General features: G+C 47.7%; 2 protein-coding genes across 3 annotated transcripts; both read right to left on the bottom strand.

The window, feature by feature from the left end:
• Positions 1–1,388: 1,388 nt before the first annotated feature.
• Positions 1,389–22,293, bottom strand: baz2a (bromodomain adjacent to zinc finger domain, 2A). Its single transcript, XM_048241664.1, is given in 28 exon segments — positions 1,389–3,885; positions 4,834–4,977; positions 5,459–5,709; positions 6,354–6,500; positions 6,597–6,732; positions 8,274–8,557; positions 9,261–9,326; positions 9,801–9,961; positions 10,198–10,353; positions 10,599–10,869; positions 11,664–12,367; positions 12,582–12,726; positions 13,015–13,077; positions 13,248–13,428; positions 13,867–13,941; positions 14,138–14,352; positions 14,501–14,740; positions 14,742–14,756; positions 15,297–15,689; positions 15,951–16,016; positions 16,108–16,169; positions 16,792–17,017; positions 17,244–17,345; positions 17,590–17,698; positions 18,308–18,368; positions 18,616–19,134; positions 19,508–19,810; positions 20,325–22,293. Coding segments are annotated over 28 exon segments (7,230 nt in total). The 3' UTR covers positions 1,389–3,719.
• Positions 22,269–26,830, bottom strand: LOC125293647 (trithorax group protein osa-like). 2 transcript variants are annotated; one of them, XM_048241691.1, is made up of 4 exons: positions 26,690–26,830; positions 24,342–24,471; positions 22,888–24,159; positions 22,269–22,456 (listed from the first exon to the last, which is right to left on the bottom strand). In XM_048241691.1, exons 2-4 carry the CDS (start codon positions 24,469–24,471, stop codon positions 22,269–22,271), a joined length of 1,590 nt encoding a protein of 529 aa, XP_048097648.1. In that variant the 5' UTR covers positions 26,690–26,830. The 2 variants fall into 2 exon arrangements, with proteins under 2 accessions (XP_048097648.1, XP_048097647.1); XM_048241690.1 differs by having other exon boundaries at positions 26,580–26,822.
• Positions 26,831–27,437: the final 607 nt, after the last annotated feature.

A 27,437-nucleotide genomic window follows, 5' to 3' on the forward strand; every position in this document is an offset into this window, starting at 1 on the left:
ATGGGGAGTTTTCCGAGCGCGGCACCCCCCCACACACACACACACACACACCCCCACACACACACAGTGCTGACTGCGGCAGAACCGGGCTGAACCACTACTCCTGATCCCCGCCATCGGCAGCACAAAAACACTGTACGCAGCGCAGAGTGCCAGCTCAGGGATACTGAGGCGAGAGATAAAAGACAGACTGAAGATGAGCAGAGATTAGACAAAGGCTATGAGACCACAACAACAGCCCAACTATGAAGAGTGGGCAAGGGACATGTGATAAAACAGCACTATGATAAAAACAGATAGGCCCCTATTCCCACACAGCATACCACTCCATATATAACTTAAGTTAACCAGGGCTCTATAAGCAACCCACCAGGGGGGCCTTCAAAGTGTTTCCATGCAGATAGAGAGAAAGAGGGAGCCAATGGGGAAAGATGGGCCAGTCGGAGAGAGGGAGGGGATGGTCCTCCTGTCCCTCCCCCTGTGCGAGGAGCCCCAGCTGGACCAGACAGCAGGCAGCCCATGACCATGTGCAGTGGACAGGGAGCTACAGGGAGACCGGGGACCCGACAAAGCCCACTGCCACTTCATAGGGCCCCCAGCATGGGAGATGACAGGGTAGCTCTGTCTGAATTCTGAGAATCATTTCTGTTCCGGATTGTCAGCCTAACGCTGATCAGAAGGTGTTTAAATGTTAGGCTGATCACATGGGCTTCTACGGAGCCCCTAAGGGGACATGAGGGGGGAAAAAATCTATAGTTTAGTTTCATGTACTCATGTGAAACCTTCATGTGCGCATATGAAAAGGTTTTGTGTGAGCACATGAAAGCTTCACATGAGCACATGAAACCAAACTTTAGATTTCTTTTTTGCTCAGTAGGCTATTGATATTTTGTAGGTTTTACATGGGAGAGCAATGGGCCTTATTAGTCTATAAAGACTTTGTTTGAAAGTCAACATTATATTAGTCTACTATATGATGCTGCATGATATGTTTATAAAGTATTTATAGACTAATAAAGCCCATTGGTCTTCTATGTAAAACCTACAAAGCATCAATAGCCTACTTTTCAGGTACTCACACAAAATCTTTTCACGTGAACACATGAAGGTTTCGTGTGAGCACATGAAAGCTTCATGAGCACATGAAACTAAACTTTAGATTTCTTTTTTGCTCATGTCCCCTTAAGGACTCCGTAGGCTTCAATCCAAGGAAATGCTAAAAGAGAACGCAGAGAAAAAAATTTAATTTGGTTGATATATTGTATCAGACGGTTGGTTTGTCATTGGGTTGGTGGACCTTTTAGTATCTAACCTACCACCATTTATATATGGTAAGTAAAGTCTCAGTACAAAAGCACAAGAAATACAAAGCATGCGACAGACGAGAGTTGTCTCTACTAGATGTGGTTTTAATTCAGCTTACAGTACATTCTACAGATGCACATGTTACATCACCTCGAAACAACATGATCATTTAATGCCTCCTCTTAAAAACGATATATTGGTCCTAAAAATATAGAAAGGAACAAATTTAAAGTCACAAAAACTGTACATTATTAAAAATTCACTAAACACCACATTTTGGTTGTTTTTTTATTAGCTTTTTCATTTTTGTAGAAAAAAAAACAATGTCCCTTTCAGGTTGCAAGGAACACATACGGCATATATGCACTTTCCTATTGATAAGGTGGAGTTCAGTGTAAGAAACTACATTTAAATAAAAGCCAGTTGTGTTATTTGGAGTCCTGCTTGTCATGATCCCACAGGAAATTCAGTGACTTCAGTGCCAGGGTGTCGGGTGTTACCAGAGTTAAGAACACAAAAGCAAAACCAGAAAGAAAACAGCTGTGCACTCTCTCATAACATCACATTTACCAGTAGCTATGCGTTTTAAACAGTTAAAGTCCTATCAGCCAAGCTGTGTTAGTTATCAATATAGCCTTTGGCCAATTCATGTCCCGTTTTACATCAAGTGGTCTATGCAACGTCAGAACTTGTGTGAGGTTTTGTGGCCTTAGCCACAGACTGGTAACTGGGTAGCCCAGATCCAATCGGCCAGACGCAGTGTAGTCGGAGCACAATGGAAGAAATGTAGAATTATTTAATTGTTCCCAGTGAATGCATCTGAACAAGTGCGGTCTGGATACGTTTAACATTCAAAGCCAATTTCCACCAGAGCTGTACAACTCATGAGGCTTTATTTTGAGGCTGTTTCCGTCTGTGACGGCCCTGGAGAGTTAAGGTGTGAGAGCGAAAGAGAGCACACTTTAAAACAGTTCTGAACGTACGTACTGAGAACTAAGCAGCAGGACCGCTGCGACTGTCATAATTAAAACCAAACACTTCCAATGAAGGACAAATATCGCTGACACATAATTAAACTTTCTGTATTCCAAATGTATATACATAACCTTTCTTTTTTTTAACCAATATTGAATCAGTCTATTTCTCTTTTTGACAGACTACTGAACAAACTGGCAAAAGCTTGGGACAGAGGGTTGGGACGAGGAGAAGGATGGGTTGGCGGGTCAGGGTAGCTGCTACACAAGCTAGCAGTGCGAGCAAAGGGGGAGGTAAAAATCACAACCATTATTATCGCTTCAGTGCTGCTTATCAAGATCCTCTAACATGTGGTCACACACTTTCTTCTGACGTGATTGCCATTGCCACAAAGACTATGATTAGCTAAAAGAGTTGGAAGGCGGCTATCAGTTAAAAGGAGGGAGAAAAGCTTAGTGGGGGAGAGAACAGAAATAGGTTAACACCTCCAGTAGATGATAAAACAGCACTCTACACGAAGCAAGGGTAGGAGGAATGGAGGAGAGGGTGAGGAAAGGGGTGGGGTGCATTGCAGGTGTGCATGATCGAGGATATATAGTTTTAAAGGATAAATGTTCCTTTTAAAAATCACTTTTACTGGCCATTTCATGAAATCACCTATACATCTCTACGGTGTGGTCTGTACAGAGTCACTACGAGCTATTGCTATTAAATAATCCCAGCTATTTTTAATCTTTATATGTATATAGAATATATAATAATAAAAAATATACTGAGAAGGGGGGAGGGGGGTAAAACAGCCTCTAGTCGTGGAGACAGTCACCATTTTATGTGACAGGACGTGGGAGGCACTCTGTCAGGTGAGACGCTGTGTAGAAAGAGGCCAGTTTCTCGTCCACTCGCTGGTCCAGGGGTGGGCAAGAAACCCGAAGGTCCTGTCCACAGGGTTGTGTCAGAGAGACGATCCAACCGTAACGGAAAACGCAGAGCTGGCAGGAGAGGCCAGAACCGAAACAGTCCTCTGGTTCCAGATCAGACCTTGCGAGCAAGTTGGTGTGTGAGTGAGTGCCTGTGTGTGTCGTCATGAGAGGAACGTGTGGTGAACGGGTGAATAAAATTAAAAAATTGAAAATAAAATGGAAGTTCCTCTCATGGTGGATCTCTTCCTGTTTAGGCTTTGTTTTGCCGGCCTGAAAATGTCCCATGCTTGAGAACAACGATGATAGAGGAGGGAAACGAAACAAAAAAAAGACAGAAGAACAGGATAAACGGAAGAATAATAATGAACAAACTCTAGATATATCTGTACATTTATGTATACAAGGGTCTGGGAGGAAGCTCCAGTAGCAGTCTTGGGGAGGTATGGGAAATGTAGGCGACATTGACATGGGGGAGGGGCAAAACAAGGCCCTGCCCAGGATACAGCCAATCCTGGGATCTCATTTGTCCTTGTCCCTGGTCTGGTAGAACTCTGCCCAGCGGTTCTCGAAGAAGCGTCTCATGGAGTGTCCGGCTTTGCCGACTTCTGAAGTGTCCTCGTTGAAGAGCTCACAGTTGTTGAACACCAACTGGGCATCAGCAGCAAACTCCTCCACACTGCAGTACCTAAGGGCAGAATAGAGCGGCAGGAACTGGTCAGTCAAACCTGAGGAACAGAAACCCCACAAAACCAGCAGTTCACTCAGAAACGGACCTGCCCTTCATCTAACACCAATCCTATATCACTGCAGTCAAGTATAATAAATAATGACCTCTCGCACGGTCTCGAACATAATGTAACATGCCGGGTCACAGATAGGAGTTTTCCACCGACAGAGAACCGGTTCTGTTCCTGTTTGCGCACCAACATTTGAACCATTCGGAGCATTTCAACCAAACAAAAACTGGTTCAGAACGTAGCATTTTGGTTCGGAGCTAGAACCAAAAAAGAGTTGTTTTTTTCTGCGAACCGGAGTGGGCATGAGTTCTCCCTCCTTGTCAACTGTTGCCATGGGTAAACAAAACTAGTCAACTAGCACTACACTGCAGACGTTAACTAGCATTTTACACAGTTAATTTCTGCTGTTTTTACGGGACAGCCATCATATCATCCTCCTGTTCATCAATCATCTCATTAACTTTTGTTTATGCATGCAACAACCATTGTTGATGACGGCTCACTACATAGCACCAAGGTTCAAAACGTTCTGAACCCAACCAGTTCAAGAACGCGCTCTTTGTCGGTCACTGTAGACTAATTCTCAATATCGCAAAGTCTGCAAAAGGCTGCACTCAGTGAAAACACAACCACATGGTTGTATGTGTTCATTGAAAAGGTCATAGAACTATTCTGATGAGCTTGACAGAAAGGCAAAAGCGTTACAGCCTGAAGACAGCTAAATTGAGAGTGTCCCTACTACCTACCACCTGGCACATAGAAAAATGACCCGACTGAATGGCCAGATATTCAGTGTAATTTTTTGCTTTGTTTTCACAGAGTTATCTCAAGTTGGAAGTGGCCATGATGTCGAGGATATGTTGAACATTGTCATGTTCACATGTGCGGTCCCTTACCCTCCCTGCAGCAGTCTCTCCCTCATGGTCAGGAAGTCCATGGGGTTCTTGATGATGCGGCGGTATCCGGGCACCAGTCGCGGGTTCACTGGCTCCAGGAAGGGCCAGGCGTCCGCATGTGCCTCCATCTCCATCAAAATAATCCTGAAGGTCAGTAGGTCAAAAGTTAACATCGGACTATTATCATATGCAACAAACATTCCTGAATATTGGTTTAAATCAGTTGCATCTCACTGGTCACTGCATAAAATGACTGGGGGTAAACCAGTTATCCATAAAAACATTGTATTTGCAGACATACAGATTGATAATCAAGCAGGCACAATTGTTCTATTATAAGTTATACCCTGAATATCACTCTTTTTTGCACTTTGTTCCAAATGTAGAATCTAGGGCCTTATATAAAATCAATAGTCATGCAGTACAAAGTTTTAATGGTCCTGCCATCCTACAAAGTTTAGCGCAAGCTAGAAATAATACTTTAAGATATTAATGCCCAAACAGGGCTTCCAAGATCTAAGGGCATAGAAAACATGAAAACAATCTAAAACAGTGCTGCAAATATTTTGGTATCCAGTTAACCAGTACTGTCTGTGAAGTGTCCTCGTCTCTGAGCTGTACTCACTCGCAGTAGGTGAGGTCAGGCTGGTTGCGTGTGGTCATGCGCCGGCGCTTGCTGGGCGAGATGCCGGAGTTGCCGTTCGTGCTGCTGGCGGACGACGAGGGTCCGTCCTTCTGCCGCGTGCTCATGCCGGCCAACCGTCGGGGGCTTTCCTCCTCCTCGGAGCTGTCGCCTATGTAGGCGCCCAGACGACGCTTACGCCTGCGGGCCCGCTGCCTTGCCGAGCGCTGAGGCCGCATCTCACCGTCGTCCATCTAGAGTTCAGCCGAAAAGGAAGAAACCGAATGAGATGGATGGAGAAAAAGTCAGCCCGAGTCACACATTAATCGCATTCAAACATGGAACAGACTTGTTCTGGACTTTCAACCTGTTACTGTTCACCATCACAACCACAATTAATCAATAGAGTAACGAAGCCTTGATGTAGCGTTGTCAAGGCAGCAATTCCACTGGATCTAAACAAATCAAGCTAACCATCGACTGGCTGAGACTTTGTTTTCCTGATCCCTAGACAGTTTTTGTTCCTACATTGTGACCATAGCAGTGGCTTTCTTAATCTATTTAAATCATTTTGCAACATTTCCAAGACGTTATTATTATTTTTTTTACACTGCAGGATTCACATACTACAACATATATTCATACCAACACGATCACATTTGTGACTACAGAGTTTTATTTCAGTATGGGTTTCCTCTGTAAAAGAGACCTGCATATAACACATGTCTAAATGCAATACTGACGATGCCACTTCGAAAGTTTGTTTAGATCCAGTGACACTGCAGACATGGAAACAGAACGTCACATTTCAGTACTCTATTCAATCTCAATTCAGCCTGCTGCAATCAACTGCCTACATGTGATTGAAGGGAGAGGGTTGTTAAACGCTGGGATTTACCTTGGCAACGCAGATGGGACAGTACCAGTCTCCCTCGGGCACTTCTGTCACCTTGGGTCTGAGGCAGAACATGTGACAGCCACGGTCACAGCCGTCACAAAGCAGCAGGTACTCATCATTGTCCCCTTTACGACACACCTGACAGGTCTGAGATGGCACACAGACACAACAGACAGGCGATGAGAAATGACACAATGAAATAATGACTAAAACTTCCATTATGTGTCTCTTCAATTCCCCTACCACTTTGACAACTGATTTCTCCCAGGCAATGGCCCTCTCCAGCTGAATAATGCACAGCGAGAGCTGGGCAGCACTTCGGCAACGATCAAGGCCCTGTCGCCACGTCCTCAGCCTTGGGGTGATCTCCATCTCCAAACTGCATCAGGATAGTGATAAGGAGGCAAAAAGAAAGAGATAGACGAGTTGGCTGTAGCACATCATAAAGCTTGTATTGAATCTCAGACTTACAGTATGTTAAGAGAACAGGGAGAGCCCTGAAGCTATTCAGTATGAGTTTGGGTTGGAGCATTCCTGGACGAGCCCCCAAAGTTTCTGATCTAGGGGAAGAGGCTAAGAAGCTACTAGGGAGTTTGATTGACTCAATCATTTACTGCCCCACAAGGAAATGGACTTCATGTATATTAACAATGTGTAACTACACAATATCGGCCTATTGTTGGACTAAGAACACCATGCTGATGTTATTGGCAAGAGTCACAATTGCCCATGGACTTATTATTGATGTTGTCTTTGTCTGTGTGAAGCACTTTGAGTAGTCTTTGTGCTGGATCACCATACACACTGTCCAGACAGATGCACTCAAATCTATCATATCCATGCGCAGAGGAGGACTTTACCATTAGTCAGGTCGGCAATTGCCTTGGGCCCCGAACAACCAGGGGCCCCATGAACACCTAACAATACATACATAATAAAACATAATAAACGTATGGTTAAACTTATTCTTTTAATCTTAAATAATCAATAATCATGTCATTCTAAAAATGCATAAGCTAAAATGGAATCAGAATGCCTATAATTCATGAGTAGCCAGTGTTTTAGCTCCCCTGCCCCCACTACAATGGATTAATCCTTGAGCGCATCTACGGAGGATTTAGAAATATTCTATAAGTGCATCTAAGATGATTCTTAGATAAATAAGGATAGAAAAAGGTAGAGAACTGCCTTTCTGCCTTGGGTCCCATAACTGACCAATCCCGCCTAGGTCGGTCAAACATTACGGGAGTTGGCTAGAACTGCATGCCATCTGTGGTACTAAGTATAAGTAAATATACTCTTTTGATCCCGTGAGGGAAATTTGGTCTCTGCATTTATCCCAATCCGTGAATTAATGAAACACACTGCACACAGTGAACACACAGTAAAGTGAAGCACACACTAATCCCGGCGCAGTGAGCTGCCTGCAACAACAGTGGCACTCGGGGGAGCAGTGAGGGGTTAGGTGCATTGCTCAAGGGCACTTCAGCCGTGGCCTACTGGTCGGGGTTCGAACCGGCAACCCTCCGAAGTCAAGTCCGAAGCGCTAACCAGTAGGCCACGGCTGCCCCAACCTAGAATGATGACCAAGAGATGAGGTTTTGACTATTGATCTGTGACCTCTCTCTCACCTCCAAACTAAGCTTATTATGACCATCCAGAGCACGACGAATGATTTCTGGGCAACATTTGTCCCTTAGTCTCCTAATAGTTGGCCACCCAGTGCCAATGTCACTTGGACATTAGTAGTGATTAGCTAACTATGCTAGCTATCTAAGAGACTGATGGCGGGCGCCTGTTTGAGCTTGCGCGGTTAGTGCTAAATTTAAAACTAGGCTCATTTGCGTTCAATGGGCGGGACTAGGAATCGGTCAATTGCCTAATCTGCCAATGTCTGTGTGTACCAGGCATCTCACTCACCTGCCCACGTCCATAGGGACATCCTCCCCTGGAGGTGGAGTGAGAGGGGCCAGCTTCACCACCTCGGTCAGGTTCCACAGCGGCTCCTTCAGGTAGCGGCGCTCAATGTTGCGTTCCAGGTTGGCCAGCCTCAAGACGGCCAGATCCAGTGGGTTGTTGGGCACGCGCAGGAGGTCGGACCACTCGCGCTTCGTCCTAACGATCCAGTCGTCCCGCGGGTCAACCTCATGGTCGTAGAACTCCAGATCTTTGCGGGTGGAGTCTGCCTCTGGGACTGTGTACGCCTAAAGGGTGCAATAAGGAAGGAATTCAATAACTAATCTGCCTGATCCGATAAGGGAAATAGCTCATTGTGTTATTACAGTTTATAGCTTATTGTATCATTACAAATAATACAATGATTTGCAACAGAACACATAGGACAGACTTTCCACAGACGGAAACACGGGTAATCAGTTTTTACTAGACACCAAAAGAGAGAAGAGAAGGAGAAATGACAAAGGCTTAATACTTTAGACCTACCATTAGAGGTTACAGGGCCTAGATAAGGATTAAGTGTTGTCCATGGCCTAATTATATTTCAAACATTGTCCTCAACATATTAGTATTAAGTATCAAGTATATTTAAAATGTGAAGTTCACAGAAATTCTTTATAAAATTATCTTATAAATTGACTTTTACCATGGACATCACGAAAGCCTTGTCCAGTGTAACATGCCTTGAGCTGGTTTTAGTCTTGGAAAATGTTTAGCCACTACACAGGACAAGGAGGAGTAGTGGAAATTGAGGCAACTGGAGAGGAAGACTCCCAACAAGGCAGTATGAATTTAGCGTAAATTATTTAAAACTATTTACTAACTAACTAACTAACTAACTAAGTGACATGTAGAAATCGAAATGGTGCTTGCAGTCAACCCTTGTTAGTGAAATCAGTCATGTTGGTTCAAATCCTTCCCTCCCTGGTTCCAGTCTCCCGCATACTGTACCTGAAATCCTGCCACAGGCTCCTCCGTGCTAGGCTCTGTGTCGCTCTTTCCACTCTGGGGAGCCATCTTTGGAATATAAATGGTGGAAATGTGATGTTGTGGTGTGTGTGTGCTGTAGCTGCACCAACAAGCTATACAGCACCTCCCTCTGGTCATGCACCAGAGGTGCACCCATCAATTACACAAGATAGGGAACGTTATGTACCCAAGATTTTCTTTCTCTTATTTACTCACATATGTGAAAGATATTAATTAATAAAATTTCTCATAACCAAACTAATCATGTATTTACTTGATTTGTTCTAAATAATTCAGTCATCACTATATACTTGACCTGATGTATAAACTGACAGACCAAGATAGCCACAATTTTTTTTGGGGGGGAAACACTTATAAAAACAGGACCAGATCTTTTAACTTCATGTTGCACTTGGTGACTTGTGGTCAGAGATGTTGGTGTGCCATCACCGAAAGAATGTATGCAAAAACTTGACACTTGTGTGCACCCCTGTAGTAGACTGCCCTCTCCTGGAGTCTCACCTTCAGGTGGAGATCTGCTGCCGCCACACGCTGCTCCAGGTCCTCCACCCACTGGAGGGCGCTGATGTCAGTCTGCAGGGCTTTAGGCACTTCAGGCCAGGGCTGACTCAGAACCTCCAGCACTGAACTGCCCTCTTCCTGTGCATGCTTGAACACAGGGTCTGAGAGGAGGGGACAAGAAGGTGTGGGGTGAGGGGGGTTTAATTATATGCTTACAGATTTGGTAGGCTGCACAGTCTGCACAAGCAGATTAACCAACGCAACACATTCTACTCACTCTGGCTCTGAGTGTACATAATGCAAAATCACAAAGATAAGTAAAAATGTAGTAAACAATATGGAACTGCGGAAGAGGCTGCAAAGCAAATGTGAAAAAAAAAAGGAAAACAGCTCTTACCACTGCTGGGTCTCGAGCACACCTCGGACAGAAACTCCAGGTGTTTGGTCAGGTGCTTGTGCAGCACCTTCTCCCGGACACCACGAGGATGTAGAGCCTGAAGGACCGCAGCAAGCTCCTCTGGTGCCTTCACCCACCACCAGCCTTGAGCCATTTCTACACACACACACACACACACAAAAAATCCTTAACATCAGCAGATTCAGCTCAAATATCCTTAACATCAGCAGATTCAGCTCAAATAGTCAGACATTTGGAGAACTGCAGCAACTGATTAGACAGTATACAGTAAACATGTTCATTCCTAATGACACAAAAGTGGTTTACACTAGCATACCAGCAATCAACAAGACGCTAGAAAAGACTGGTGTTGGCTGAGGATAGGTAAAAAAAGAGCAGACCTTTAGGAATTGGCTTGGCCACCAGCTGGGTGAGGTACTTCTGCTCGATCTCACTGAAGAGCGTGGAGGGGGGCCTGCCACGACGCTTGCCTGTGCCGGGGCGGGAGTATGGCCTGCGCGCTGGGCTGCTGCCTCTCCTCCTCCGCCTGGTCGGCTTCTGCACCGGTGTGGAGCATGCTGGAGGAACGGGGGCTGAGCCGGGCAACAGCGGGAGAAGCGTGGGCAAATCAGAAGTCAGGGCTCCAGGCTGCACGGGACTCTGTAACGGAGTCTACAAGACAGGACAGACAAAGTGTGAGAAAGGACAACAGAGACAGTTTAACATTTATCCACACACAATTTAAGCTCCATTCACATATGCACCAACTAGCGACCAGAGACCATGCAACGTTAATGTAATTCAGCGATCACATGCGAAATATAGAAAAAAATCATTTCAACTTTCAAGGTGACATGCGATGGGAGACAAGCAAATCGCCGTATATGTGAACGGGGCTTAATACCCTGTAGTTGTGATGTATACACTTTATGGTATAATGGTGATGCATAATACTAGGGGTGTAACGCTTTCTGTCTGAGGTCAAAAATCGATCGACATTACATCTCAATCTCGAACTTCAAAATCAATGTAGAATTGACGATGCAGCCACACGCCTCTCCTGCTACTCTGAAATCTCCAGTATGGAAGTAGGCTGCTTTGTCGTTCATTCACGTCAGTTAACGCTAACTTATTCAACTGAAAAGAAGTTCTAGTTACAGTCCGAAATTATTCTTGCTTTAAGGCATAACATGCACATTGATAAGTGCAATATTCCATGAACACCTTATGTCTCTTCAGAGTGTGCTGAAACAATCACATTATCGTTCTGTGATAAAAATGCCTTCTTTCCCCAAAACAAGGAAATAAGGAAAAAAGGAAAAAATGCATTAATAGTAATATAATTGAAAAAAGATTGAAAATCTAATCAAATCATGACTTTAAAATCGAAAATGAAATCAAATCAAGGATTTGGAGAAACGTGACACCCCCACATAATACTGTTAACGTTTTTGAGCAGGGCTGACCTGTGTGAGGGGGGTGGGGGCAGCCTGCAGAGAGGGGGTGCTGGGGGGAGCGTCCTTCATCAGAGAGGTGGGCGAGGTGGCGTTGGGAGAGGGCAGACAGGGTTCGGACAGTGCTGTGGCATCGCTGGGCGTCTTGGGCAGCAGTGGGAACCACTGGGCCTGCTTCTCCGTCAGCTCCTTCACGGCTTCTTTTGACAGGCCGCCGTCGTCCGGGACCCTGCCTCCTGCCGCGACTGCTGCCAGGACTGCTGCAGCGGTGGATGGGTCCTGGGCGCCAGCAACCTGGGTCTGGCTGAGCCATGCGGTGACCGCGGCCTGGGTGAGGTCGGTCTGGATGCCTGCCTTGGCCGTGTCGGCCAAGGACTCCTCGCCGACCGACTTGCTGCTGCGGCGTCGCCGGCGGCACTTGGCGGTGCGCAGGTGGAGCTCCACCTCGGGCTTGATCTTGCGCGGGCGCCCTCGGCCCCGGGGACTGCTGCTGCTCATCAGGGACGCCTCACCAGGGAGGGGGTCCACCTCCGTCGGGGAGACCCCACTGCCGCTGCCGGAGGCACGGGGGGAGCAGGAACGTGGCGTGACCGCAGTGGCAGCAGGAGCAATGGGGGTGACAGGAGAGAGAGGCTCCTCAGATTTGACCTCCACCTTCACCTCCTTCTTCACATAGACCATGGGCTCATCTGTGACTAGAATATCACTGCATGAGTCTGCAAGGAGGCAAAAACATGTGGCATTCAGAAACATGCATACATCACATGTTAAAAGCTACTTAAAAGACTGGATCAAGAACAAGTTCAAAACTTCTTAAGAAAGTGGATTTAAACAAAAACTACTCAAAGCTAAAATTATGCAGCTAAAATTATGGTTTACAAGAGAATACCCAATCAAGATAAAAGCCTTGTTTGGCAGTGGCTGACTTACCCAAGATCTCCTCTGGTCCTTCTACCAGGATGGACCCCATGTGAGGCATCAGCCAGTACCGGCGGCGGTAGCGGTCCTGGCCCAGGGACACTGCACGCAGCGAGTGAGACGCCTGCTGCAGCTTCTTACGGAAAAACACTTGGCGCTGTAAAGATAAAGAACAATCCATTATGGTAAAAGAGTAGATGCCTCATGTTCAACTTGGCACACCATACTGATAATTCATCTGGGAAATGTGTGCGTGTGTAAAAAAACAAAAGCATACACACACACACACACACACATTATATATATATATATATATATATATATATATATATATATATATATATATATATATATATATATATATATATATATATTTAAAAAAAAAAAAAAAAAAAAAAACACACATATATACATAAACACACACATCTATATTTATTTTCTTTACCTTGGTTAGCTTATCTATCTGTCTCTCCAGTTCTGGAATGCTGGCGTTGGTTGGGCTTTCAGCCTGTGGGTAAAAGCACATAGAGGACTGAGCGAGTCCCATAACACCTCCATCATGCAGTATAGTTGCTCTTTGACTAAAACCATGCCCAAACCCAGGTGACCCTCTTGGTCAAGCCCTCCCTCTCCCTGAGCCTGCTGACCAGTGGGTCTCCTCCTGTGGCCCTGTCGTACCTCAGCGAGTTTGGGCTCCTCTCGCACTCCTCCACGTCCGTGCCGGGTGCTCCTCTCCAGCAGGGTGGTCTCCTCCAGGCTCTCCTCTTCGGCCGTTCCCGCCCGCGTACTCCTCCTGCGGTCCTCTATGCACAGCTCCTCCTCAGAGCGACCTGTCCGACGCACCAGAGCAGCCTTCAATCTGACCACACACACACACACACACGTTAGAAGGTTATTCAAAACATTCCCATCACAAGTTGATATGCCAACAGTTGCTCGACATATCAATAACAGACTACAATTAACAGACATCATAGAATTAATGTTACATGTGCAATCCCTCTATTTCATACATTGCCCACGGGATCACACACCACTACACAAAGATAGACACACTGGGGAAACACACACAATCACAAACTCAATCACCCACTGGCTCACTCTGGATGCATGGACAGTAAGAGCTTTCACAACTGACAAACTTGCACATGAAGAGAGCAGAGAGAGCAATTCATCTAAATACGCATTAAAGTCCTCTGAGAAAAGCAAAGATGGCTGAGGAGTGCTCCTTACACACACACACACACACACACACACTCTCTGAGGGTAAATCAGTAGCGCATGTTTCAAAACTTACTTGCGTAGTTTACCCTCAATGATCCATTTGTTTTTCCTGTAGGTAGTCATATTCTCCAGTGTGTTGTCAATGTCCCTGTAAAAATGAGAGTGGAGAAATGGCATCCGTAAGTCATGAGAAATCATGTAAACCTTCATGTGAGAGAGAGTTTTTAACTCTGCATTAGGCAGACTCTAATCTGAAACCATCTCCTTCAAATCAAACCTTAAGAGAAAACTTAACAAGCTAACTGACAACATGTACGCTGGGAGAGAGAGAGCCGAATCCTGACCTCGTAACGGTGTTGCTGGCGTTCAGCTCCTCCACCATGAAGGCCAGGATGGCGGCCTTAACGTCTGGTTTGAGAGCCTGGAATGTCTTGGTGCGGAGGCTGTTGCAGACGTCGAGCTCGAAGCCATGGGATTCCAGAAAGATCCGCAGACACTCCGACACAGTGCTGTAGCTCAGCTCCAGATCCACCAGCTTCTCCCCCAGGATCTTCACAGACTAGAGACACACAGCAAATGTGTCATTGTCAAACCAAGAAGCAGAATAATGTTATGATATGTCTATTTCACCTTATATCAACTGTTACTGCAGCATCCATAAAAACAAACTTAGTGACAAAAGCGTTAATATTTTCATGAGAACGTACCTGATAATAGGACGGCAGGCCTGGGTCATGCAGCGCGGCTTCCACCAGCTTGATGAGCAGGTCCATGACCTCGCCCTGGCTATCCCCCACGCCCAGTAGGCCCTCCTGTAGGGTGCTGAGGCTGGGCACGTCCTTGGGGACCTGCAGGCCCAGCACCTTCCCATAGCTGTGCAGGAACTCCACCACCGTCAGGCAGTGGGAGAAGGCCCGGCCCGACAGCACCACCCCAGGGATGTCGGGACAGCTCGGGGAAAGGCTGCTCACAAACACGGAATGGGGAAGACGAGAATTAGGACATGTTGTACATTCATTTCATCTCCAGCTGGGGGAGAGGGAAGGCTAAGGCCTAAAAATGTCCATCAGACAAAATTCACTTGAGTTCCTCCTCAGTTTAAGAAAAACTGGTAGCAACATTATGTCAGTAATAGAGGTATGGAAGTAAAATGTATGTGCTGTGTCTGGTTCAGTGGTGGCGAGTGTCTGTCTCTGTGTGTGTGTGTGTGTGTGTGTGTGTGTGTGTAGAGGGGGATTTAAGTGGCCTGCTTCAAACAACGTTCTCAGTCTCTGCACTAAACAACAGCCTAAACAGGTAGGACAGATGGTGTGTAACTGAGTGAAACATGTATCACATCTTATCTCTGACTCATGAGTAGGGTTGGGCACCGGAAGTACCAGTTCAGGCACCGGCAGCATTTTCAAAGTATCGATTTAGCACCGGTATCGGATAAAACCCAAACGATACCCAACCCTGCTCATGAGACAGAACTGCCTTATAGAGTGACACTAGCGCCCCCACCTGGTGGTCCATGATGCACATGTCCTCAGTGGGCTTCTTCAGCTCCTCCAGGATCTGCTGCTGCCTCTTCCTCTCCTCCAGCCTCCTCTGGGCCTGTGCCCGCCGCTCCGCCTGCCGCTTGGCCGCCAGCGCCGCCTGGGCCTGGGCCTGAGCCTCCGCCTGGGCTTTGGCCAGGGCCTTGGCCTGACTCCGAGCGCTCGCCACCCTCTTCACCTGCCCGGCCTTCTCCAGCTCCTCGGGTGTCTGCACGCGCCTCTTGCGCCCGGGCTTCTTGGGTTCAGTGGCGGGCGGGGGGGTCTGCTGGTCAGAGGGCTGCTGGGACTGAGGTTGCCCGGGCTGGGCTGGTTTCTCCTCGTCTTGGGGCTGGTCCTTTGCCTCCTTGGCTTTCTCAAGCTAGGATTAAATGGAGAATGAGTTAATCAGAGACAACAACTGTTAAAGTTTATGACTTAAGGAAAAAGTACATAATATATGATCACAAAGGGGATTTCTTGGGTATATTTGTAGGCCAAAATTAAAAAGTTATCTTAAGGTCTCAAAGTAACATGACGAAACAAGACGGCATCCACCACTTAAATGTAGGACTGTAGGAAGTTGAAAAGTGAAGCTTTAGCCCTCTTTGAGAGACTGAAACTGGTCTGGTCTGGTTCATACCTTAGCTTTTTTGACCAGCTGTCTGAAAATCTTGTTCTTAGCATCTTCCTTGCGCTTGAGTCTTGCCTAAAATATAAAGACAGACAGGTTAAAAATTATTATCAGTAGTGTAAATGCAGGTTATGCAAACGTAACATGCTAAGCAAGATGACTGTACCTTTCTCTTCATTTTTTTCTTGATCTTGACCAGTTTCTCCTTGTCCTCATCAGTAAGTACTTCTAAAAATTGGTTAAGGATTTTTAGTTATTGATCTTTAATTATTAAGAAAAAGTTCAAAAACAATATGAACATTCATCTTTAATACTATATAAAATGTAAGCACCATTATGACCCAAACCAGAGATCATACTCCCAAACCTCACCCTGAGTAGCCGGAGACATACCAAAGCATAATGAAAGCCAAATATGTCAGCATAGTTAAGCATTCATGTTTATTTGTGTGTTCATTTAAGTTCTGAGGTGCGTTCAAATTTGGCAAACAGTGGCGAACGTTAATGGCAAACATGTTTTCTCTGAACAGTTAAATTTGAACGATTTGGTCTAAACATTCCATTGCAACGGTAACACATCGTCCAGCTCCACTGTATGTTCGCAGAGAACTACCTCCTCAGACAGTTTGCCTGTGTTTGCGAATTTGAACGCACCTCTGGTCTGACCTGGACAGCTAACAACAAAAACGAAAGACGATCATCACTTCCACACTATTACTAAAACGAAGCCAAGAAGCCTTTTCTCCAATAAACAAAAAAAGATTCCACTTCATCATTAAACACACAACCTATCCGTCTTGAAGCCGCCCACTTGACCCCCACACACACTCGAACCCTCTCGGCTCCTCACCTTTCGCCTGCAGTCTCTTCAGCATCCTGGCGTCCACTTTGCTCAGCAGGTCCACCGCGTTAGTCTTGGGTGGTCGGCCGGGCCGGCGCCCCGGGGTGCCTTTCGCCCTTCTGACCCGGGCGCGCGGCTTCTCCTTGTCTGGGTTGGGTGGACGGCCACGCCTGCCAGTGATGGCCATGATCATGGAGGGCACTTCTTCATTGGCCAGTAGGAACCACTTCAACCCCTGGGGGACGACAGAGGGAATCAAACAGGTCACAAGCTGAAACTGGCTTTAATTGTGAAGGGGGCCCAAAACTACCACATTTAAAGTAGCTGTGTGCATGATGCAAAAACAATAATGTCAGAGACACCTCATCATTTTGACCTCATGACAACAAGCAATGCTTAACTACACCAAACACACTCAACTCAATGAAACACACACAGACTCCAGATATGGCCTCACTGACCTCAGGTGAATCACGCTCCTCGTAGAAGTCTCCCACAGGCATGCGTGGGCTGAAGCTGAAGTGCTCTCTGGTCACAACCCCACACTCATGTCTTCGCAGGTACTGTAGGAGAAAGAACCACACTATGTCAGACACAAAGACAACCTTGCCAATACGACTGGTAAAAAACCTATTCTGCTTGATTTAGTAGTCTTAACCAACTAACCCTCATTTCAACTAATTTCTACTAATTGAGTGCATAACTGAAAAGTTTAAATGTTTTTATTGATATTGATTCCTGAAGAGAGAAATGCACTATTTGGTGTAGAAAACACCAAATCAGCAATGTATGGTGTGGTCTCTTCACCTTGATGATTTCAGGGAACTGTTTCATTCTCCTCCCACAGGGACTGTAGTACCAGGTCTCTCCCTTCAGCCGGTCCTCAAGCTTCTTGACACGGACCTCCCTCTTCCACCTGACACACACACACACACACACACACACACACAGATCGCCAGTCAGCATCTTGCAGATCACAGTGCCGTCCGCAGTGGAGCTCCACTGCACTTAATTCAGCAGAGTGACGGGCAAAGCCTCAGGAAGAAAGCGCTGAGATCAGCACCAAGATGAGCTGAGAAGTCTGGAGGAATCGCAACAGCAATAGGTGGGGCAGAAAACCCCAGCGTTTGAGAGAGATGTGGAGGAGCAGCAGGTCCAGGTTGCTTGGGCTTCCTGGGCTTCCTGGGCTTCCTGGGCTTCCTGGGCTTCCTGGGCTTCCTGGGCTTCCCGGGCTTCCTGGGCTTCCTGGGCTTCCTGGGCTTCCTGGGCTTCCTGGGCTTCCTGGGCTTCCTGGGCTTCCTGGGCTTCCTGGGCTTCCTGGGCTTCCTGGGCTTCCTGGGCTTCCTGGGCTTCCTGGGCTTCCTGGGCTTCCTGGGCTTCCTGGGCTTCCTGGGCTTCCTGGGCTTCCTGGGCTTCCTGGGCTTCCTGGGCTTCCTGGGCTTCCTGGGCTTCCTGGGCTTCCTGGGCTTCCTGGGCTTCCTGGGCTTCCTGGGCTTCCTGGGCTTCCTGGGCTTCCGGATCTTACCCGTGCAGCAGAGGAAAGTGGACCTGCTCCTCTGTGGCAATCCTCCTCTTTGGAGTGTCTCCTGCAGGCCAGAAACAAGTACTGGTGAAGGCGAGTACCGCCTCCATGGGCTCTCCAGGTGGTTGAGAGGTGGTTGCACAAACAGAAAATAGTGCACAAACAGAAACACTGCACCATACAGTGTGTGTGTGTGAGCATGCACGTGTGTGAGTAAGTGAGTGAGTGAGAATGAGAGAGAGGAGTGTGTGTCACGTGTGTGTATGCACGTCGGGGTTGGTGGTGGGGGTGGTCATTCTGTCAGGCTGTACCTGTTGTGGAGCCCTCCCCATCATCTTTGTGGTCCTGTTCAGCTTTGGGCGTGTCCGTTGGCTTGGCCTTGGCTGCTTTGGGCGGTTTTGCAGCTCCGTCCGTGGCCTTCGGCTCCCGGGGCTTCCTGGGCTTCCGGATCTTCTTGGGCTTGGCAGGCGGAGTCTGACCGCTCTCCACGCTGGGCTCTCCATCAGTCTTGGTTGGAGAGGTGGTTGCCGTGGCGGTGCCAGCAGCAGGTCCAGGTTGCTTGGGCTTCCTGGGCTTCCTGGGCTTCTTGGGCTTGACAGGAGTGGCCTGATCGGCCGCCGGGCTCTGGTCAGCAGCTGCTTTACCAGCGTCTGGGGAGCTTAGGAGTGGGGTCACCTCTGTAGTGGCGGAGCCAGATGCATAGTCTTTGGAGAGCTTGCGTTTCTTCCTTGTTCCGGCAGGTTCTTTGTCCTCATTCTTCTTCCTCTTCCGTTTCTCCTTCTCCTCTTTGGGGGCCTTTGCAGGGGTCTTCTTCTGAGAGGCCTGGGACGCTGGAGAACCCAGACAAGAATATTTATGAGACGCAAAACCTCAAATAGTTGCACTGACACATGGTACTATACAACACATAGAATTTGTAAAGTTATGTATATTATCCTCATGCCAACCAAGCCAAGAGGAAGGAGACACGAGTGACTGAAAGTGATTAATGATGTGCACTCATTTATGTGCCAAACGGAGTAGTCTGGGTAGCCTGCTGAGAGAGCATGAAAATCGTAGAATGACAAATGTAATTCCCTCAACATGATGTTGACAACCTCTACAGTGTAAAAACATGAGAACAACCAAAATGCAAAACGCTGTACTAGTAGTGAGGACAACACCCAAATGAGTCAGGAGCGTCCGAGTGGACAGTGCTGTTACCCTGCTTCGCAGCGGCTTTGCCTCTCTTGGCAGCAGGCTTCTGTGGAGGGGGTGTTGTTGTTGCCACGGTGACGGCCGAGGTGGACAGGGGCAGCGGTTTGGCTGCTAGTTCCGCAGGGCTGGGGTCTGCCTCTGCCACCACCACTACCGTCTCCTGCCAGCCCTCATCAGCACTCACTGGGGTGCCAGCTGTGCCAGGCATGAGCGCAGCAGCAGCAGAGGCGCCAAGGCCGTCTGGAGCGTCACGCCCATCGCCGCTCGCCTCCACAGCCTTCTCCTGACTCTCGCTGCACTCCTCAGGGGCTGCAAGAGGACAGCGTGACATTGAGCATGTGTGAGGACACAGGACAGCCTTCCAGTTTTCCATTTATAAGGCTGAACATGATCATTCTAACCACCTAACTCTAATCCAAAAATGATGCTGATGGAAACATATAGTGAAGGTATATAGTATAAATATAGTGAATAAACAAACAAAGGAATTAACAGAAGAATAAAGTAGGCATTGGCTAAGGAGATGATGTAGATTCAGATTGTGAAGATGTGGTCTAAGGGTTTGAGCTCTACTAACAGCTTATCCATCATTCAGTCATCATGTGGTTTGTCTTTTGGTTTACTTACAAATAGGGCTAAACATAAAATCCACAATGAAAAAAAACCCAACAGTAACACATTGGACATAAACTACAGAAGCAAAATCATAAAAAATATATATATAAAAAAATAGTTACACAGCAGAGCCAATCAACCAACTGACACAAACATCACCACACCAGATGTGCACACCTGACCCTTCCCAGTTCTTTGATGCACTCACCTTTACCGGGCAGTCCCGAGAGGTTGTGGTTGTCCACAGACATGAGTGAGGTATCATTCTGTGAGTCATCACTCACTGAGTCCTTCAGGCAAGAGCGGTCCTCCTCTGTGCCAGACTCCCTGTTGCTCAGACAGCTGTCCATGGTCTCGTCAACCTGAGACGAGTCGCAATCCTCCTGGGTGTCGTCAGCCGGCACGTGTCTGGAGTCCTCTGTGGCCGAGTCCTCTGTAAACATGGAGGGTTCGCCTGTGCATGAGGTGTCAGCCATTGAGTCATCGAAAGTGTCCTCCATGACACTGGTGTCCTCAGCCTGAGAGCTTTCGAGGCGCGTTGACTCAGCCACGGAGGTGTAGTCCAGAGAATCAGTGTCAAAAGTGTCATCAAGTGAAGCAAACTTTCTTGGGGTGTCATGGTCTTTTGCCGTTGCAGGGGCCATCCCTGCCTCGGGGGGAATGTTCTTGGCCGGGCTATCAACCTTGTGGGCCGACATCTCAGTACCGACATCGCTGAGGCCTTCATGAGACTTGGAGTGTGGAGTCGGGGTGGAGTCCGACTTTGAAAAGCTGCTGACAGCGACGTCCTCATCGAGCAGAGGAGCGCTCACCTCCTTTTCGCTGGCAGCTTGGCAAGAGGAGTTCTTGCCAGCGTTGCTGGCGTCCTGCTGGGCCAACCCTTGTGAGGCTTGCCCAGCGGACTGAGGAGGGGAGGAAGAAGTGGCCTTGGAGGCCGGAGGCGGCACCGAGACACTCGGAGCGGACCCTGTCTGAGAGAGCGTGGGGACAGCAGGCAGTCCGGAGACAGGCTGAGGAGGTGGTGGAGGTGGCGGCATGGAGCCGCCCGGAGGAGCGGTGGCGGCCTGAGTCGGTGTGGACACGGCGGGGAACGCCGAGACCGTCTTGGGAGGTGCAGCGGCTCCAGGGGGAGGCGCACCGGGAGCAGGAAGAGACACAGAGGCGGCCTGAGGGGTGGCGCTCACCACGGGGGGAGAGGAGGCCGCGGTGGGAGGCACGGAGGCGGCACGGTGGGAAGCAGCAGCCGCCAGAGGAGGAGGAGGAGGAGGAGGTGCCGTGGAGACGGGAGCTGTGGGGGAAGGTGCTGTGACGGCAGCAGGAGCGTGCCCAGAAACGAGCGCATCAGGAAGAGACTTGGCCGCCTGAGACGACGATGACAACAACGACGACGACATCTGGGGTGAAGGGATGCCGGCCTTCTGAGGTGATGCGGACAACGGTGATGACGCAGGGGCCTCTTGGGGAGACCAAGAGGTCGCAGATGCCCCCGAGGGAAGAGCAGGAGCCATCGCAGGAGGCGCAGACGCCGGAGAGAGAGGCTTCGAAAGCTCTCCTGGCATGGGGCTTTGAGCCACCTTTGAGGGAGAAGACACAGGGGAGTGAGGCTTTGCCTCCTGAAGTTTGGGGCCTTGGACCATCTGAGGAGGTACGTAGGCCACCTGAGAGTGCGGCGAAGCCGACACAGGAGGCGCACTCGTCCATAGAGGAGGTGCCGACGTGGCTGGAGCAGACGGGTGGGTCGCGGACTGGACCGTGGAGGGCGAACTCACTGCAGGAGGAGGCGCAGGAACCGGAACCGGAGCCGACCTCGAGACGTGGGTCATCAGAGGGGGAGGACCCGGCATCAGCTCCGGTGGTCCCGCTCCCATGGAGGAAGGCGACATGCCACCAGACATGGGCCTCAAGCCCTGGACCATCAGTGGCGGAGAGGAGAGCATGGGCGCAGGAGCAGACACGGGGCTCCCGTGAGGACTCTTCGGCCCAACCTGAGGATGTGCAGACGTGGAGGTGGACGAGGAGGAGGGCGGGGGATCCGTGGCGCTCATGTGATGCACGGACACCACAGGAGGAGGAGGAGGCCCTGACGGAGCCTGACGCGGAGGCGTGGACAGGAGCGGAGGAGGCGCAGACACGGCTGAGTGCATGGCCTCCCTCATGTGGAGCGGCTCCACGTCCATCCCCCGTGTGGCACGCGCTGGCAGTATTCACTGGTGGGCACTAAGAGGTGGCCTGAGGGCCTGGCCGGGTATCCCTCAGCTTTTGGAAGCCGCTGGGCAACAGATGCACGCTCCACCCCGTTGTAGCCTTTGTCCACCTCTTTGTACGCTTCACCGAGACGGCCTTGGGGAGCACAGGAGAACGAGAGAATTAATCATGGATGACCCCATACACAGAAGACAGATGATTAGGTCATCCTGTCAAATTAAGTCTGTAATTTACTCCTCTAGCCTGAAAGACTGGGAGGACTGCGCACGAGAAAGGACATCTGATTGCTTAAATTATCACTTACTTACTTGATCAATGAGGTTTTAAAATATTTCATTATAGTGAATCTATGGAGTTTACGTGCAGGTTAATGTGTGGCAGAAGGACAGTGTGACAAAGTATGTATGGGGCGAAGCTGCACACAATACAAACACACTTTTGCAAGACACACACACAAACAATACACATTTTTGCAAATTAATACCCACCTCACAGGTCACAATATATGCATTACAACAATTACTGATGACCATTATAAATTATATTACACAACACAATATAATCACCTTGCATGACTGAAGGCAGTGGCACACTGCTTCCCAGGGGGCTGTCCCGGCTCTGCGGGGAACCACCGTCAGGTATAGCCGAGGGAGACATCATGGGTACCTGCATGGGAAGGGGGCTGCCCGAGGCGCCATGGCCCAAGTGGTGGTGCTGAGGACTCCCCCTGGGCGGGGTGAAGTTCTGGGACGTGGGAGGCATCATCTGAGACGTCGGCTGGGGGGCGTGTTGGGGGGATGGGAGTGGTTGGTGTTGCTGGGCCGGGTGCTGTGGAGAGGGAAGGGTCTGATGCTGGGAAACGTGTTGTGGTGAGGGTAAGGTCTGGTGCTGGGAAACGTGTTGTGGTGAGGGTAAGGTCTGGTGCTGGGGTGGGTGTTGAGGTGAGGGCAGGGTCTGATGTTGCGGTGGATGTTGAGGTGAGGGTAAGGTCTGGTGCTGGGTTGGGTGTTGTGGCTGGGGCGAGGCTAGTTGTTGGTGCTGGGGTGGGTGTTGGGGCTGGGGCGATGCCAACTGTTGGTGCGTAGATGGGTGTTGGGGCTGGGGCGATGCCAACTGTTGGTGCGTGGATGGGTGTTGGGGCTGGGGCGAGGGTAAGGGCTGATGCTGAGACGGGTGCTGGGGCTGAGGTGAAGGCAGAGGTGGGTGCTGGGGTTGATGCTGAGGCTGGTGCTGGTAGTAGGGCATCCCGTTGGGCACCATGCCATAGTGCTGCTGCTGCTGCGCGTGGTGGTGGGCATGCGGGTGGTGCGGGTGTGGATGGTGGGGGTGGTGGTGCGTGGGAGGCCCTTGGTGTGTCATAGCTGATTGCTGGTGGTGCTGGGCGGGCGACAAGCCTGGGTGCACCTGGCTCTGGTAGCCTCCATACACACTATGGGAGTTGTAGCCCATTGCCATGGATGCACCTCCCTGTTGCTGTGTTGGGGTTGGCCTGTTCCAGTACTGTCCAGCCCCCAGGCTAACGTTAGGTGCCCCACCCACAGGAGTCTGGTGGGAGGCCCCCATGGCCCCATTGACCTGATACTGTCCGTGGCTCTGGAAGTGGTGCTGGTTCTGTTGCAGGACCCCTGGGGAGCCCTGCTTTTGGTGCATGCCGTGAGTGGACCCTGACGACATCGCCGGGCTGTATTGGGGCTGGCCCCACAGATAGTCGTAGGCCATGCTGCCCTGGTGGTGGTGGTTGGTCATGTGTGGGTACGATGACGAGGTGGGGTGTGGGCCAGGTTGGCTGGTCCCAATTGCAGTAGTGATGCCATTCACATTCATGTCGCCGTTTATATCTGCAAGGACATTTACAGATGATTAGAAACACAGAGGAGAGAACAGAATAGAAAAGCATTCGGTTCATTACATTCTCTAAAACAAGACTTAAAATAAATGTAAGCAAATGTGCTGAGAAACAACAAAAATTCAATTAACACAAACAGCTCAAAGTGGTGATGGACACACTGCCGCTACTCACTTTTCCCTTGCTGGGGGAAGCTCATGGAGGACCCATTAGTATAGAGAGACTCCCCTGAGGAAAGCTTCAGTCCTGAGTTTGCAGACACAGACGAGTGTGGGCCATAGTTAAAATGATTATTTGCTTCCATCTGCATGAAACAGAAAGAAACATAAGAACATATTGTGCACCTTACATTTCATGCTCACTAAGGCAAGTGATATTTCAAAGGAGCGTATTTTTGGAGACGATGTAAACAATGGATGTTATATTCCCCACTCAAAAAATACATTTATCAGAGGAAATACGCTGTATTAATTTCTGCATGTCCGTTTGCAATTCTCCATTTTATTTTTCCATCTTTGCTTTTAACGCCAACTCACAGTAAGAATTAAAAACAAAACTTAACACGCACAAAGGAAATTAAATTGTATTGATGAGGGCTTTCAAGTTACTTGACTAACAACCAAACAACACCAACACCCTCTTTTAAACAAATATCACGGCAATCTAACTCTCGCATAACAGAAATAGTATTACCAGACCATAAAAACGGCAATCACTTAAGATAAAAGTAATTACAAACACAAGATCGCAAGAGTGCGCAACCGAATGCTGGATTATGATGACACGCTGTGGCCGACATCACAAACATTTCACTCCCACAACTCTTCCCTAAAATGTCGCAGATAACGCGGATGGGATGCCCTACCGTGTTTATAATGGACACAACAAGATCTCCTGCAGCTGACCACACAGCCAAGCAGGCGATGCTTTTATTTACAAGGAACGTTATTGTACTGTGGACCGTTGGAAACATCGGAGAAAAGAATAACGATCGTACATGATGTTCAGATAAACGAATATTAATACATCAACATTGCCTTGGTTGATTTCCGTCCGTGCTACGGCTTTATACATCATTAGCACTCCAGCTAACCCAACCGCAAAAATAACACATCCCGCTAGCTACAGCAAGGCAAGTGAGCAGGTTTCAAGCGTAAACATTTGCTTTAATTTCTGAAGCTGCAGTTAAGCAACTGATAGTATCTACAAATAACATGTACAGTAGTTTCGACTTATACGTATGATATCAACAATGCCGTTTTATTAACGTTGGTGAGCTACTTGCCATTAAGAAAGAAAGAAAAATGGTTAGCAAACATGCTAACCAATACATGTGACCATGCGCTCAGCTTTACGCGAGTTCCCTACCTAACCATCTCCTTATATACGGGATAGCCAACATCCAGTAAAGGGAACAGTCAATATACACCTCAACCATTCTGCCTATCTTTGACCGAATACGTCCTTCCATTCCCAACAAATACAAGGAATTATAATCATCAAACAATAACACTAGACAATACAGCTGTATTCCTTAATCTGTCCGTTCAGTAGAACTTGCTCACCAACTTCTTCCAATGAAAAAGATTAGCCAGCTAGGGCGCTAGCCAACACTGGACCCATTTATTGCAGCTAACGTTAGCTACAACGCTCGACAAAAAGAAAACAAAAAAGCCTCTGCTAGCCATCGGGCTCTATACAAACGGGGGTCCTAAGGAAAACTGTGACTTGACAAATGAAAGGGGTTGTTTCGTTATACGAGAGAAGGTAAAACGCCACCGCAACTCTTGAAATAAATATTTTAATATGTAACGTTACTAACAATCCGCCAGATTAGCGAGCTAATGTTAATGCTCATTTAATAACGTCATTTCCAACTGGGCCTATTTAGCAACACCACGGTTAGCATTACTGGTTTATCTTAAAATGCTTTCGGAAACAGTACAGTTCAACCAGAAATTTCCACCATGTAGAATACAATACAATAAATATATGGATTATTAATACTAATAAACATACATTCACGAGGTGCTTAATTATGCAAGCCCTCGTTAGATAACGTCAAATCCAAGGTTATTTAAATAATTAAAGAAGTTAAACGTACAGATAATCAAGCTAGCTAATGTGCAGCGCCCGCGTATCTAACCTTAACATCACGCGTTTCATCTAAAACCAGACTGTCAGAAAGTTATATTTTAATTGAGGACACGATATACCAGCCTTAACGTCACATCAAATTGACGTTTATTGTGTTTATTTTATGGGATGCTCTTCTTTTGTTGATAAATTCACATTGTTTTCCCGTTGCACTGTGAAGGGAATTTCTGAAGCAGCATCCTTCACACGCATACACACACACACACACACACACTCAAAACTTCTCCAGCAAAAATGAAATTGTATCTGCCTAACCTTGTTATCCTTGGATATCAAAGGCACTGAAGCCTCTGACACTCCGACTGAAGAAATATATGGTTGAAGATGGTGCAGGCGATGTAAATAGTAAACAGGTATTCGCTAACCTTTGGGTCTCAAATTAGCAAACATGGCTGGTGTGTTTGAGCGCAGCCATGATCACAGAAGAGAAAGAAACCGAGCTGAAAGAGGAAGTGAATGGTGCCCGTGCCCTACACACTGCAGGGTGTCTCATGAGTACCGGGTCTTAACGCCGACAGATAAATGACTAGTTTGGTGAAAGGCAGACACCTGTCAATTAGACTGAATTAGGTTGGGCTGATGTTATGATTTATTTTTTTGAACTGAACGTGCCTGTGGGGAAATAAACGACCCTTCTGCTAGATCCTATTTTTTGCTTGAATACATGGTTCCGGATTTTTTATGCTTGATATTATTGATAGAATATTATTATTATTATTAGTAGTAGTACTACTACTATTATTATTATTATTATTATGTCATTGTTGTTGTTGTTGTTATAGTTATTACTGGGGTTGTATTCATCTATCAGTAGGCTACATTTTTGTCATTAAGATTAATCTTCTTGGTTTTCTCTTGTGACATATAGCTGGCTATTGGGCTATCAGCTTCAGAGTTTGATAACCACGATGCAAGGTCTCCTTTGCATTGTCTAGGTTACAATATGAAGATATGTAAATGTAGGCTGATTCATTAAAAATCCATATTTGTTAGATTAGAAGCAAATATTGTTTAGTTACATATATATATATATATATATATGGACATATTGCACTATATATATGGTTATGGTTATGGATACACTTTTGTCCAATGTGACATAGGCCTACAAAT

This window comes from Alosa alosa, chromosome 4, assembly GCF_017589495.1.
Source record: "Alosa alosa isolate M-15738 ecotype Scorff River chromosome 4, AALO_Geno_1.1, whole genome shotgun sequence".
Lineage (NCBI taxonomy): Eukaryota > Metazoa > Chordata > Actinopteri > Clupeiformes > Clupeidae > Alosa > Alosa alosa.